Source organism: Necator americanus, chromosome III (assembly GCF_031761385.1).
Source record: "Necator americanus strain Aroian chromosome III, whole genome shotgun sequence".
Taxonomy (NCBI): domain Eukaryota; kingdom Metazoa; phylum Nematoda; class Chromadorea; order Rhabditida; family Ancylostomatidae; genus Necator; species Necator americanus.
The window spans coordinates 9822192-9837518 of record NC_087373.1 but is presented as its reverse complement, the minus strand read 5'-3'; the positions used below and the strand labels follow the sequence as shown (position 1 = coordinate 9837518).

The 15327-nt window shown below is 39.1% G+C and overlaps 1 protein-coding gene across 4 annotated transcripts; it reads right to left on the bottom strand.

Moving 5' to 3' along the window:
- Positions 1–889: 889 nt before the first annotated feature.
- RB195_009119 (uncharacterized protein) lies at positions 890–14824 on the bottom strand (the record flags this gene model as incomplete). Of its 4 annotated transcripts, none has more annotated exons than XM_064195964.1 (22): positions 890–897; positions 2023–2188; positions 2257–2406; positions 2476–2604; positions 2683–2850; positions 2990–3136; positions 3225–3320; positions 3705–3845; positions 3948–4037; positions 4133–4246; positions 5777–5873; positions 5932–6037; positions 6094–6223; positions 6348–6435; positions 6530–6678; positions 7751–7855; positions 7924–8048; positions 8729–8872; positions 8943–9096; positions 9174–9335; positions 13097–13192; positions 14792–14824. In XM_064195964.1, 22 exons carry the CDS (start codon positions 14822–14824, stop codon positions 890–892), a joined length of 2598 nt encoding a protein of 865 aa, XP_064047106.1. The 4 variants fall into 4 exon arrangements, with proteins under 4 accessions (XP_064047106.1, XP_064047108.1, XP_064047107.1 ...); XM_064195961.1 differs by having other exon boundaries at positions 5932–6028; XM_064195962.1 differs by lacking the exon at positions 2476–2604.
- Between the last annotated feature and the right edge of the window lie 503 nt (positions 14825–15327).

The following is a 15327-nucleotide window of genomic DNA, read 5'->3' as shown; positions in this document are numbered from 1 at the left end:
GATACGAACGGCAAACAATAACCGGAATACATATTCATAACAGTAGAATTAATAATATTTATACATATTGGCATGGGATGTCGAATCATAACTGCATTTTCAAATCACAAGGAAAATCAACATTGAGAGGCCATAATATCGCGGCGCTGAATGGTGAATTTGACAATAAGCACGGGAAAAAACTAGAATTACACAGATTCCCTAATTTACAAAGCATAACATGCTCAAAGCTAATGAATCGATCGTGAGTGAAATGTCACATGCTCCCGCGTTTTGTGCGGGGAAAATTCTTGTTAGAACAAACCGTGTTTTGCGATCAAATCTCGGTCATTTTGTTACACAAGAACATTCATTAAAACTTTATTAGGCTGCTCAAACAAACAGACACAAATCTCGCGGGATTGTTAGGACATGCTTGAAAGGTTCTGTCAGACAATGAAGGTTATGTTAAGCGAAAGGAAAGCTAGAAGGGCGGTTATCTTAGAAACATAGAGAGGATTAAAAAAAATAGCGAACACGGACAAAGTCCTAGCTGAACGCATGCACAACCAATCAATCCATATAGCTTGATAAGCTCATCACTAAACGACAATATCGAAACAAGAGAACAAAAAGCATGCCAGAAACCCCCAGAATTCAAGACGAATAGAACAACTAGCACTGATACTCGAACAACAACTTGAAACTAGATGCAAACAATGGGACTGGTATTTCATCACAGAGAACTTACTATGCAACAGGCAATAATAGGTCATATTCATAGAGAAATAATAATAAGTTACTAGGCAATCAAACGATTTTCCACAAAAAGGAAAAGCGCTTTCCGACCTGATTTTTTTTTCCAAATGTTGGGAGAAACCACAAAAGGCGTTGCTACTCCATCACTGTCTTACTGTGCTGAAATTAACTCCGTTAAACACACGATATTGACGAGTTAGTTGGTTTGAAACAAAAGGGACACTCAAGTACATTTGTTGGAGATTAGAAATTTGCTCAGGGAAATCTGAGTTCCCCACCTCAACACAAGGTTTCACTCGCTTGACTCGACAATTCTCTTTGAGACATATCATCCACTGGAGCTTCCATTTTCAAACTACTTTGTTCTCCGCGAAGAAGAATATTGTTCAATGAATATACTAGAAACAAACGTGAGAATCGTTTAGAAACAAGAAGAATTGGGTCATTTAACCCATTAACCGCATTTTCGTGCTAATCACACAACGAGGCTTCAATTTACACAGAATTTTTTTTTTCGAAAAGCTAGCTGTTAGGATAGTCTATCAGCGTTTGGATACACATACTAAGGTGACACAGCTAAAAATATCACTTCCTGGCAACTACTACATTTTACACTTTCGTAAGAGGGTAAATCAGTAAACAAAGTTTTAGCAGTGTATGTAAGGGACGGTGGTTGTGGGATAATCTCTCGGTTTTTTAAAAAAGATTATTCTCGATGTTTGCCTCGATATTGCCAAAAAATCACAGATCTTCAAAGTGGGATCAAAAGTTGGGCAGTTCCAAAATGAAAGTTTCCGCGGATTCGGTCTCTACGAAAAAGTGATGTTTCTGAGTGGAGTTGACATAAGGAATTGCACGAGCAAGGATACCAAACTAGAAACAGAAAAAAATCGTCAACAAAACAATCTCCATTTTTTTCTGTCTCCAGCTTCTGGTTTGACGTTAAGGAAAACACTAGAGGGGGTTTTCTACCACAACAAACTCAAAGCTGTAGCCACAAAAGATAAATCGAAGGGTATGCGTGTGTTATCAAGGAATACTAAAAACTAGACTCAAAGCCTCTCTACATTTGTTTACCAAAGCAAAACAGTTGTTTTGAACCACGCTACAAATCAGCAATTAGTTGAGAAATAGTCATTCGATCAGCTTTTTCTCGTTTATTACATTGTTCGATGAAGAAGCTATGATTTAAACTGACGCTCATCACTGAACAATCCTCTTGGTGGTCGGCACTGAATGTACCGACCACGAATTCCTAGAGGACGACATCGGATGGCTCCTCACCGTTCATTTGTGTCGCATTTGCTGGTCGGACGGCCGGAGATGGGACGCCTCCGACCACAGCCGGGGAGGGAGAGTAGATCTGTCCAGGTCGAATCGGCTTCACAATTTGTGGTGTGTTTTGACGGCGCATATTACGCTGTCGAACGGCATCCTTGATGCGCTCCACCTAAAATTAACAGTTCCACAACCAATACTGAAAAAATAATAATAAGAACATAAAACAAAACTCCGTACCTCTTGCTGGTACTTCCTTCGCTCAAGTTGTGAGCGCTCTTTCGTCTCCCTCAAAGCCGTCTCCAACTGCTTGATACGATCTTCTCTTCCGCGAAGACGAGCCTCCATCTTCGGTAACTCAACACGAAGGTCAGCGTTGTCGCGTACGAGCTGAATATTTTCATAATTTTCATAGCGGTCATACCGAAGAAATTTACACGAATGAAATGAAAGTCGAACACGTTCAAATAATGGTCGAATAACAGCAGCATTTCCTTTAATATACTCTTCACAATCTGAATCCTTATTCAAAAATGACATTGCTTTTCTAGAAATTGCTGATTGTGTGCGAAGCACTTTTTCTTGTATCTAAAAACAGATCACAACTAAGTTGGCTATGATAAGCCCTAGACCGTACTAGACAAAAGCGAGACCGCTCGATTTCACCTGTTTGTGAACTTTGGTGAGTTTATCCAGGTTGTTCTCAAGGAACTGAATGCGTTGTTTCTGTGCGGGGCCAGAAAGACAGTCTTCCTCAACATCGAGACCAGCCTGGCATCGTGAGAGGATCATACGTACGAACTCCTTTTTCAAATTCTTGAGGGTAGCCAGCTCCTGCAAACGATAATGGGAGAATAAGAGAAATGAAATACTCCCACTGTGTATATTGACGATGTTAACAATTAAATGCATAGCGGAATTACAATTGAGAGAATATTTTCCATGTTTGAAATAACCAAGAAGAATCACTAACCACATTGACTCTATCGGAAAGTGGCTTGAGTTCTCGGGCCGCTTGATCCTTCACAAGAAGCTGCTTCAATTTGTTCGCATCCGTTCCTTGGACAGAATTCATCTCCTCCAGCTTCTTGCCGGCAGCTTGCGCCTCGGCTGAGTTCATCTGGAAAACGTTTGTGCTAGGTTACGAAATAGTGATAAGGAAGAAATGAATCAGAGAAAGAATTCTTTTCAAATGTTAGATGAATTACCTCTTTTGCAGCAGTGTTCTCGCTGAATAATTTCGATACACCGATACGCATGTGGTTGAGCAGCTCGTGATCAGGAAGAATGTCATTCTGGTTAACCTGAATTGAAGCATCACAAAATCTATCCAACAATAAGAAGACGAAATGTTTCCGAGGATTTAAGGATGACCAGTTGTCGTGAATTACCCGTTAAGGTGGAAATAACCTAATCAATTGATGTGTAGTGGCTTACTAGACAACTATTTGCATGGTTACTTAAAAACTGAATATACATGGTCGTTGAACAGTTTCAAATTACCCGTAAAATTCTACCAATTGTCTCATGAAAAATCGGCAACCATCAAGAATTTACGGATGACTGGATTAATGAAACATTACTGAAGAAGCAGAATCTCAAAAACCACTTATACTAACATCATACTATATCCAAGATAGATAAATGACTGTAGGGAAAAAAATCTACTTTAAAACAATGGAACTCACAATGTCTGCAATGTTGTACTCGCGGATGATGTTATAAATCGCGTCCTTGAAATGTTTGATCTTCGGGCCGCACTCATCAAGATGGGCGTTCAATGCACTCGTAGCCTGGCTTGAGCTATCTTCGAGTTGTTGATTCTCCTCCTAAAACCAGAAAATTAGCGTTAGAAACACTCGTAATGATGAATTTCTTCGCAGCGAATCCAGGAAAAAACAGAAATGTTGCGAAACGATATTAGCACAAACCATCACAATCTCTAGCTCCTTCTTCAACTTCTCATACTCAGCGTTTCGGACCTCGAGTTGAACTGCGATATCCTCAATTGCGGAGATCATCTGAAACCGAACCGTATTTTACCTGGTTTTCAAGAAAATGATTAGGATCACAAACATAACAAACACCATAAGTGCTGTAAAAGAGAACATCAAACCTCTTTGGTTTCGTTCTGCTTATCGTCGCTCTCTTTCTGGATTCGTACGAGCTCCTCGCGTAAGGTCTCCTCGTTTTCTCGCATCGCTTGAATCGATTCATCTTGCAGCAATACCTATAGACAGAAGAAACACGTTTTTTCAGGATTGTACACAGTAAAACAGGAAATCGAATGCAGTAATAAGAAATTAATGTTTTGTCCAAAAACAGTGCATATGACTGTACTTACAACAACGGGAACAAGTCTAACGATTTAAAGGCATAACCCCACGAATCTGGGGTGGTGTGGAATTCAGGTGGGATATGCCTATACGGAGTCGTAGATTGTGGAGAGAAGGGTGATTCTGTCCATTTCTTCCTTATCAGCCGTAAAAAATGGCCCGGAAGATACGGCTTCAAGCGTTCCGGTGCGCTATTTTCTACAACGAGTTCGACTGGAGCGCTCCAGCCTTGCACACGAGCCGTATCTTCTCGCTCGTTTTTTTTTCTTACTGCAGTTAGGAAGAAATGGACGGAATCACTTTCCTTCCCTTAATCTACGACCCGTATAGGAGCTCTCCACCTGAAATCCGTGCCACCCCACATTCGTGGAGTGATGCCTTCAAATTTATGATAAGAAGAGGAGTGCGCTCGTACATACAAATAATGATCGATCAATACGAGAAATTTCTTTCATGCACAAGTTCATTGGCTGCTTAGTTCTAATACACAAGCTTCCACTACGACTACACGCTGCTTCCTTTCGCATTGACTTTACTACAAATACTGGAAGTTTAACAGACACAAATGATGTTAACTCTCACGTGCTCCAAATGTTTCGTAAAATTTACAGAAGTAATTTACTGCATTTTAAATAACTACAACGTAAATATTCCTTCAGAGAATTAGTTCCAAAAAGAAAGTAAGCGGAAATTAATGAAGAAAGTCATGGAGATGGCGAAAAAGTTGCACGGACAATGACGACACATCGATGGTTAATATTGTCATGACAAAATAACATGAAAACAGTAATATTATGGCAAAAAGGCGAAACGAAGCAGGGAACCGACGACAATTAATTCATCACCGAGTAAGCAACTCTCGTTCGCAACTACGAAATCCTATCTTTTGTATCTCTTCAATTCTTTTTATATCTTTCATATCTTTATCTTTAACAACTAATGTCATAAATCATTCCACGTTTGTGCTCTCTTTAAAGGCTACTCCAGAACATAAGGGTTCAGAAGCTCTTACTTCCGCACCAAGTAGGCGAACATCAACAACAGTGATCTATCATTGTAGTCCAAAACGTACTGGTTTTCTATCCACATTATTCCAACTTCAATTTTAGTATGCAAACGATTATAATAGAAAATATTCCAAAAAGCTGTTTTTCCCCGAACTACAACCACTTTCAGCTGGAACGAGAAGATTCGGTACACGAGTACGAATACAATTGGTGGTTCATCGACTATAATGTTCCAAGTTAATCCTCTTTCGAAACTTGGCGTGTTTTTTAAAATATCTTCTTCTGTTTTTAGCCAATCATTTTGGTGAAATAAGATCTGTGCTGCTATGCAGAATACGTTACTAATGCTCGATTATGCTTACTTCGATTGTATCTGTTTTTTTTTTCAAGAAAAAAGGGAGGAGAAATCCTCGTTACCTGAGCCTTCAGCTTCTCGTGTTCCTGACTAACGCGTTGGATCTCATCATCCTTCTCATCGAGCTGCTGGTATAACTTCACTCGTTCTTCCTCATACCTTCAAAGAAAAATACGTCAAATGCAGAATAGCTGTTTTCACACACGTGAACACAAACTTCTTCTTCTCTTCATCCGTGATAGGACCAGTAACTGAAGTGAGCATCGGTGGTGCTGGGGCGATCATCGACCTTTCCATTGACGGAGTCGTCGAATCTGTAGGAGCTGAAAGTCAACTACTTCTGCAACAAGTGCCCAGTATATGGTAAACATCAGCTTACTCTCAGAGACAGCCAAGAGACCAGCAGTATCATTGAGGTTGATCCATTCAGCCTCACTGACACGTTCACCTCCCCGCCATCGAGTCATCTCTAAATTGAGGGCTTGTAGAACGGTCGAAAGACGAGTGACCTGAAAAGAAACCCGTTTCCAGAGAGCAAAAATCTAAGTTTTTATTCTGTTTAAAAACACAATGCCTTCAGGGAAAGCAGAAAATGGAAAAGGCTGTCTCACGAACAGAGAGAAACAAACAAACCTTATCCCTCTCCTTTTCATATCGGCGCTTCCATTCCTCAGCAGTCAGCTCCTCATTGATTTGGACGACATTCTTTATAGTCTTCGCACTGAATTAAATATTGAAAAGAGCTCATCAAGAGAAAGACTGCACAGAAAACGTTGGAAGGATGATGCTAAAATAATTTTCGCTATATAACGCACCGTTGACCGAACATGAGCGTAGATTTTGTTTCCGCTTCATTGAAGTGTGATGGAGAAGCACAAATGATGACAGTTGTACGTGAGTTTCCTCCTAGTGATTCTTGAAGAATTCGAGTGAGTTTCGAGTCTCGATATGGTACATGGGATTTCTGGAAGACAATTTTTTGCAGAGTATTTCAGAAACAACATCAAAGTTTATGTTTGCTCGTATCTACATTCCGAGTCCCGTCACTTATGAATTAGATTACTAAAATGCAATGCTTCAAGAATTTTGTTCTTCAGAATTATTACGACAAAAATGTCAAAGAGTAGAAAACTCGGAGTTCCCCGCCCTTTAAAACTGGACATCCAAACTATGTTAGGAGTATTTGAAAGACAGATTGCTATGGTGGTTGATTTACTCTTAACATTTCGTCTCGACTCGGCATTTATTTCGTTGGTAGTGCTTGCACCTTACATTTCGAAGTTATCCTTAGTGAAGGGCCTCAATCAGTACATTCCAAAAGGGAGATAAATCTGGATTGATGGCCCGAACCACACATAAAACAACCACTAACTCGAACTCCAACGAAGAAGTAGGAGTCGAAACTTCAAAAAGCAAAAGAATAAATCTACAATAGTAACCATCCGTCATGCAGAACAATCCTAACCTAATTAATACATTGGCGACTAAGCGGTTTTTTTGCGTTTTTTTTTTCGAGCGCCGAATGTCCGGCTGCACCCTCGGACAAAGTCCCAAAAAAAAAAAAAACCACTAACATTGCCGTTAATGTGTTCAAAACTAAGTTGTAGAAAAAAGTACGTCTAAAGCGATACGGATTGAATAATTTCAAACGAGTTCCTCCTTATTTGGCCTTGAATTTGTGATTAAAGTGAGCATAAGATTCCTAGTAAGATTTAAACACCCATCAACCACATATATGAGGAATAAGGAAGATTTGAAGCGGGAGTATACGAACTTGAGATGAAAAGAAAAATTAAACATGACACAGGTGACGTAAAGAATGCATGAAAGAACGAAAAAATAAATTGCTCACAGACTTTTCATCAACTTACAGAAAGAATCGAAAAAAAGACGAATTTATCATGCTGTTCATAGCTAGTTTCAAAGATTTGGTTCTTAATTGTAATGATACGAAGTTTATTTCAGAATTCTACCGAACAAAAACAACCCTAAAAAGTTCGGTCGGATGGTCAAACGAAGAAAAAAGTACATCTTACCGTCCCCTCAGCTAAGGCGGAAATGACGATACCAAGAGCTGTGAGCGATTTGTTAATATTCTTAGCTTCTTCTAAAACTGTACCTTGGGCACCAGTTTTACTAACCTAAAAGTAAATAACATTGAGGAGGTGAGAAAGGGAAACACGAGATCAATGCTTAATGGGTAACTCACTTTTTCTGAACCTGCTAAATCTACCAAGTATAGTTTTCCAGCTAATTGTTTCTTTGTTGCTTGATGTTCCTGTTTAACCGTGATTAGAAACACGGAATGAGAACGAGATGAATGCTCATTCATGTCTAAAAATTGAAATCATCACTTGCATGATAGGATAACGCTAAAAATGGAAACATAACGAAACTATGACTGGTCATTGATTAGTTAGCACTTCACAAACACATTAGATATAATGCTTAAGGAGGAAGGTTCCGATGAGGAAGTTACGACAAGGCTCTCATGCAACCCATGACGATGAAGCTTCCGCGCTCTAAAATTAGGGCGTCCAATATCCCTAACGTTAACGGGTAATGCTAAGCTCAAACTCTATTAACGGAAAGCCATTCACTATTTTTGAAGTAATTGATGCAGAATTCGCACTAAAAAAACTGCACTGAACTTAAGAATAAAATTAAAAGTATGCTCGAAATTAGACGAAGTTGAAAAAATAACGTTTCGCAACCCAATATAGCACGCCTCTTAGCTTTTAAAAAAGACGCATATGTAATTGCATCTTAAATCTTGAATTGACGACGGTGAGTGCAAGCTGCATTCTGTATGCGGCGCACCCAATGAACGAATATACTACAACTGCTTTTTTTGAGTGAAATGAACCCAAGTTTATTTGTTGAAAACCCATGCTTTAGAAATAGAACAGAATTGAAATAGGAGAAACTTATGGAAGCATAGATTGCGATAAAATTACTTCAATGAAAATAAACAATTCTAAAATAGTTAATTGAAAAAAAACCGGTAGACTCACTAGTAACAGCGACCATTCGGTTACTCTTTCCATCTTCGATGGTTTGTAATACCTCATCCGGACTTCCAACAAATCTTTCAGTGGCACCTTTCACATAAGGAACACGGTTTTTGTCTTCGTGAATTGAAAGGTTAACTTTTTCAGCTGCAAAACATGACTATTTATGTTATCGTGTATATAAATACGGAAATAAAAATAAAAGAGCAACACTCACGATCTAACAAATCGCGAATCTTTTCATTATAAATCTCGAAGTAGGAGACCTTTATGTGAAATTCGAGCTCTGTGTCCATAGTATAAATGTGGTTAAAAATGTCCTGTACTATTCGTGGAATGATACCCTGCATTACTTGATCACCAATTACACCCTTAAAAAAAGATTTTTGATTAAATAATGAACACATATTTTACATAAGAGATACGTTATGACGTAAACACGGCTTACCTCCATGGTATGCGTTTTTCCAGAAGATGTTTGACCGTACGCAAATACAGTCCCGTTATAACCAGACAACACATCTTGTACTATGTGATACGCTGCTCCCATGTATACCTGTTCTTGAGTGGTGTTTGGCTTGAAGACTTTATCATAGACGAACACTTTGCCCTAGAAAAATAAATAAAACAAATAAATCTGGCTATTCTAAGGAAGAAAAAAAGGAGGAAAATAAGTGGAACTGTTTTGGTTTCAAGAGTTGTTAAGGACCAGTCTTTTTGGCCCAATTTCATTTCGCTTGAATCTCAACTATTCACTACAGGAAACTGAGAACACGTAAAATCGCTGCTGAATAACTACATTCATCCATTCACTACACTATCTATCCTCGCTGCATTTCCATCTGCGTGTAAGAGGAAAATAGCGAGAGCATCAATAATACAGGAAAAGGAGACAACAAACGAATTCAGCACCGGTAACAACTACTGTGAGAATAGTCATATCCTAATAGTACCAGACCTGATCTGATTGTTTTGGCTTCAACACTACATAGTGCATTATATGTACTACCTTCTTTCCTCCCAATAATCTTTTTACTTCCAGTCGCATTCGTTACTTTTCCTTAAAGGCATCACTCCACGAATCTGAGGTGGTACGGATTACAGGTGGAGTATTCGTATACGGCATTGTAGATTATGAAGAGGAGAGTGATTCCGTCCATTTCTTCCTAATTGCTGTAAAAAACGGCCCGGGAAATACAGCTTCGGGCGTTCTGGCGCACTATTTTCTACAGGGAGTTCGACTGGAGCGCACCAGCCTTGTGCGGCACCGCATCTTCCAGGCCGTTTTTTACGGCAATTAGGAAGAAATGGGCGGAATCACCCTCCTCCCCATAATCTACTATCCCTCATAAAAACACTCCACCTGAAATCTGCACCACCTCAGATTCGTGCGGTGATGCCTTTAAAGGCCGTGTTTAAATGCACTACTGTATCTAACTACATTGCGGAAAAGCACCGCAAACAGCACAAGTCAAAAAAGCGCACTTCACGTTCACCTTGTGGGCTCTCTCAAAGTATCCGATTACAGTTGCTCTCCTCCCTTTCAAAATCAGACACTTTTACTTCGAATCTACCTTGGAAGCCTTTGCCAGAGAAGGAATAAAACGCAAAAATTTGGATGAAATAGTAACCAAAACCTCTGGGTCTGAGACTCTGTGAGTTAAGAGCTACGTATATTAAATCGATGCTCCAAAAAAATTACGTGAGCCAAGGAAACTATTTCCGTCGTGTAAAGCTGAACAAAGATGAGTACGCAACTACTTAAATACAGCAACAAAAATTTTGAACCAATTCAAGAAATAGAAGACAGCATGATTAATTCGCCAAAATTTTGTAGAAAAGCTAATAAACTAAAGCTAATAATTTTTTGGTAAAACGAAAACATTGCATACCGTTCCTCAGACTATAAAATTATCCACAACAGTTCCTTATGCATGTCACGAAGTTACTGAGTCTTCAAATGGGTTTGAATCAAGTTCCAAAATTAAAACAGACTCATAGAAAAAAAGAAAATGTGGTCCGCGTAACCGACAGCAGAGTTCGTGTTAAAAAAGTTCTAATAAAGGATGCAAACATTTTGCAATGTATTGTGTGGTATTAACTACACGAGCAAATGTTACCAATAAAAGTCGCAGGATCTTTTTTCTTAACAAAAAATCGAATGTTTTCCCATTTCTTGCCTTTACGCCCCTCTCCAAATGCAATCCACATATCACTGCAGCCGTGCGCTTGCGTCATTGATGACACAACTTCATAAAAAAAAGACCTTTGAAGGAATTGTCCACGCCGATAACTTCTTCTCAAAATTTTTCTTCAATTCTTCAGAATTTTTCTTCCATGAGGAAGGTTTCTTCAGGTTTTGAGGAATAATCAAGCAACATTTGTGCCTCTAGTACAAACGATGACACTACTACACCGCACAGACCCAGCTTTTTGTGTGGAGGGCTAGTTAGACTCGATTTCTCATTCAGCTGAGAACGAAAATGTGAAATGTTGTACGTCAAACGAAAAAAAAAGAAAAATATTTATCCGTGCTGTCATATTTCTCCAAATTAATTCCGTCAGGTTGATCTGTTCTGTCTTCACTCATACGTCACACTACGATTGATAAAAGCAAGTCCAGCGGAGTTAAATACATTCCATAACATAACTTATGGGGGAGGATGTTTTAAGCGGTGTACTTGAATCCGCTGAATCCATCAGACACGATGGCAGAAGCTGCACCACCGCGGCTCACCCCTTTCTCTCAATAGCAGCGCGCTGTTTCCCTGCACACATCGATCGGCTAACGCCATTGAGATTAATCGCTTGTCTCTGTGTGAAACAGCGGCCAGTCAAGAGTATTAGGGAAGAAGTTTAGCCATTAATCATTGGGAATATATTGAGCTCTAACTACTTCATGATCCCCAACTCATCAATTTTTGATAATTTCTTAATGTAACACGCTAGAAGTGAACAACTGATCTGCACCGCCCCTTTGTATCAAACATTGTACGCCTGGCCATTGTAGAGCGTACGAGCCCATTCCCGAAAACACATATGTGCCCGAAAAACTCTATGAACTAATGTGTATTGACAAGATGCGGCCAGTTGGCGAAACCGAACACTATCGCGACAGCGATCTGCAGTTGCCAGCCATACGATCCTCTTTTTCCGTGCCGGATCCTAAACCTCACTGGAACAGACGAATGTGGTGTCAATATAATAAGAGAAGCTCTCCGTTTCCATTAAGTATTTAAATACAATTACCAATTCACAAGATCCACAAACGACCGTAAACTTCGTTTTCAACAATTTTAGAATGCCGCTCACGTTTCGTTTTCGACGAATATTCAACAGACGACAGAGTAAATGAATGGAAATGTTTCTATTTATTCTCAAACCAGTTAAAGTTATGCTGCGGTGTTTGAAAGCATTTTAAAAGTACGAAGCATATTATTGTACCCAACAATCAAATCGGCATCCCAACATTTTCTGGACTCAAAAATCCTCACTAGCCTAAGCTAAAATGAAGCAAACAAGAATACGCAAGAATTACTAGCAGTCAGTCAAAGGAATATCTCCTTATTTGTCCACAACAACAAAATTTTTCCATCGTTTACCGTAAGTTGCACAGAAACATTCAAGATTCAGCAGCCATCTGTCTTGAATCGTCTACCTTCGAATTTTTGGAACATATTTATAAATGGATTTGTCAATAACTAAAAAAACATCTGAAAGTGATGAGTTGAACGAAAAAAGATTGATAAAACAAATGCATGTGCCGCAAGCTATCTTTGATAAAAGTTTAGTATTTATAATAACCTTAACTTCAATATTGAAAACTGCGATCAATATCTGTTCTCTTTTTCAGTCTTCATTTCACAAACTATTTTATAGCGTTCTCCGACCCACTACATATTCGGGAAAGCACGACTATTGAATGAGGTCATCCACGATAGATATACTTCCACTCTATACCTCTAACATCGTAAACGATCGTAAACAGACCAATTTCAAGGCCGAGAAATGTAGAAGAAGTGCAGCCCAAGAATAGGAATAAGTCCTCGTTTCAGTCCAACCAAAACACCCGAATTATAATTCTGAATCCTTAAAATCCTCCAATTTATATTATTTCTTTCATGCAGCGTTCAGAAACCCTATAAATATGCGCTGCAACTTACAACCCAATTACTGTGGTAATGGGGCCCGCCGACATGCACATACACAATGATGACACACCTGTTCAGGTCTGAAACCCCCGAGAACACACCTAAATCAATAGTGATCGCAACCCGCAGAGGGATGGTGAGAAGACATCGACATCGCTGAGGGTTTTGTGCAGAGAGCGCGTGAGTGAACCTCATTCAACAACAGTGAACGACAACTCACCCCGATGGAAATTGTGTCTTCGCTGGGGAATTTCGGCAAAAATCGATCGCCATTCTTTTCTTCCGTCTTATTGAGCGGTCGGATACGACAGAACACCTAAATAACAGAAATGAAAGAACTTTAATTGAAAAGAAAACATGAAATAAAAAAATGTCATTATAAAGATGAGAATGTCCTTTTTTAAAGACCACAGTATTCATAAGTCCCGAATATTTGTACAATACCGTAGAAAATGACGGTGCATTTATTGGTTTGTCAACAAAGATTTTATTGATTCCAATGTCCTATTCCTTTTCAACTGACACTAAAATGTAACAGATAAAAATCGTACATGACCACGCAAATAATCAAATATTGAGAGTGTTGTAAGTTTCACGGTGAGATGCTAGTTGTCAGATTACAATCTAACTTTTTCTTCGACAGTTTGTATTACAGCATCACATTTTTCAAGCGAATTCAAAGAAAATTACGTAAATCTCTGAATTCTTAGAACCCGACTAGGAATTTGGAATAAGATTGCAGATTAGTGTTGAGGAAAATGTATAAGTTGATTTCTCAAAAAGTCTAGGACAAAGTGGGACTTTCCAGCTAAACTATGTACTGCAGCTCTAACGAGGTTCGAAAGACAAGAAGTGCAAGTGCCAATGTCTCAACAAAAGCATAGAGGTAATCCCAAGTCTTAAGTAAGGAAATGCACCCAGAATTAATCCCCTACTACTGTAGCCTTATATTTCATGCACTTTGCAACCATAACAAGCACTCTCTTGTGATTCATTCAACGTCTAGTGATTATGTGAAGTCAGAAATGCCGTAAATCCAGCCTTCCCTCATTTTAAGTCTGCAAGTGCAGAATTCTGCGCATAAATTTAGCACCGACGTCTTATATTTCCACAGGATCGTGAATAATCGCTAAGCTCTATAAAGCAGTCTTCTTGATGAATTCATGCAAATCCAATAGTTTTTCCTCTTATGTGATTTCAGTGCCTCCATAGCCAATAGGCATATGCGCTGTGCCATTACAGGTGATCAGGAAACAATCACAAATGAAGAAAAGGAATAGGTTCAACAAAAAATAAAAAGAATGCTAATGGTACGACCTCCGATGTTTTTGAAGAAAATTGAGGGTGACGGGGACATACAATAGAGTAAATCTAAATATCATGGACAAAAACAAATAACATAATATAGAAACTGAAATTGACAGCATGCTTTGCGGGTTCGTTTAGGTTGCATAGACAATTTCCACAGCAGTAAAACCGTGCAAGCAAATATGAGTTGGACCCACTAGAACGTTGTAGTGCAGAAATTAGAAACCATCGTGAATATGAAAGAAAGTGCAAACACAGTTCTTCGAAGTTCTCAAAACATTTAAGAAAACTTTGTGGGAAAAATGATGCAGAACTTCAAAATGAAATCAGAAAAGGAGACATAATGAAAGAACCCTATTTCTACTCGTAAAACTCTTTTCTCCCAAGTTACACTTATACAACCTTAGGAAGTTGAGGAAGGCTAAAAAAACATGGTTCAGGAGAACAGTAAGACCATGAACCATTTACTCGACAAGAATGCATATGCAATTAGTATCAACTATTTTCACAATAATCTGTTTTGACGTATACTGTCCTTAATATTTTCTAATCTGTTCCGCTAAATATAGAAATATAATTTTGAAGCAAAAAAAAAACCGAACAGCACCTGCACGCCGCATTCAGCTGGACCTTCGGCCATCTTGTTACCGTGCTCGGTCTACCTACCCTGAAAAATTCAGCACTGAAATGGAAGAAAAAATAACCTGAGTCGCTATACAAACACACACAAATTGCAAAAATAACGAAATTTCGTTCTAAGGAATCGCACTTCTTAAGAATATCGGATCGAAGTTGATGAACCGGGTGAGGAAAGAACCGAGATGCGCAACCGGATGAGGAAAGAATGAGGCTAACAATCGAACTTCCATGGCACAGAAATGGATACGGATAAGCGCCGAGTGCATGGATATAACAAGCGTGCGGCCATTGCGAAATGTATCGATTCTCGGCCATAGCACCACACGAAACCGAGAGCTTCCAGACAAAATTCCGAGACTATGGCGCTACAAATATGCTCGACTTCATGCTGTACTTTATGAACCAAAACAAGAGTTTCAAAACATCATCGCAACGCAGAACATTGAATGGTTAGAGGCGACTTCGATCCCAGTGAAGAGTAATTTTCGGAAAGCTGCACGAGAC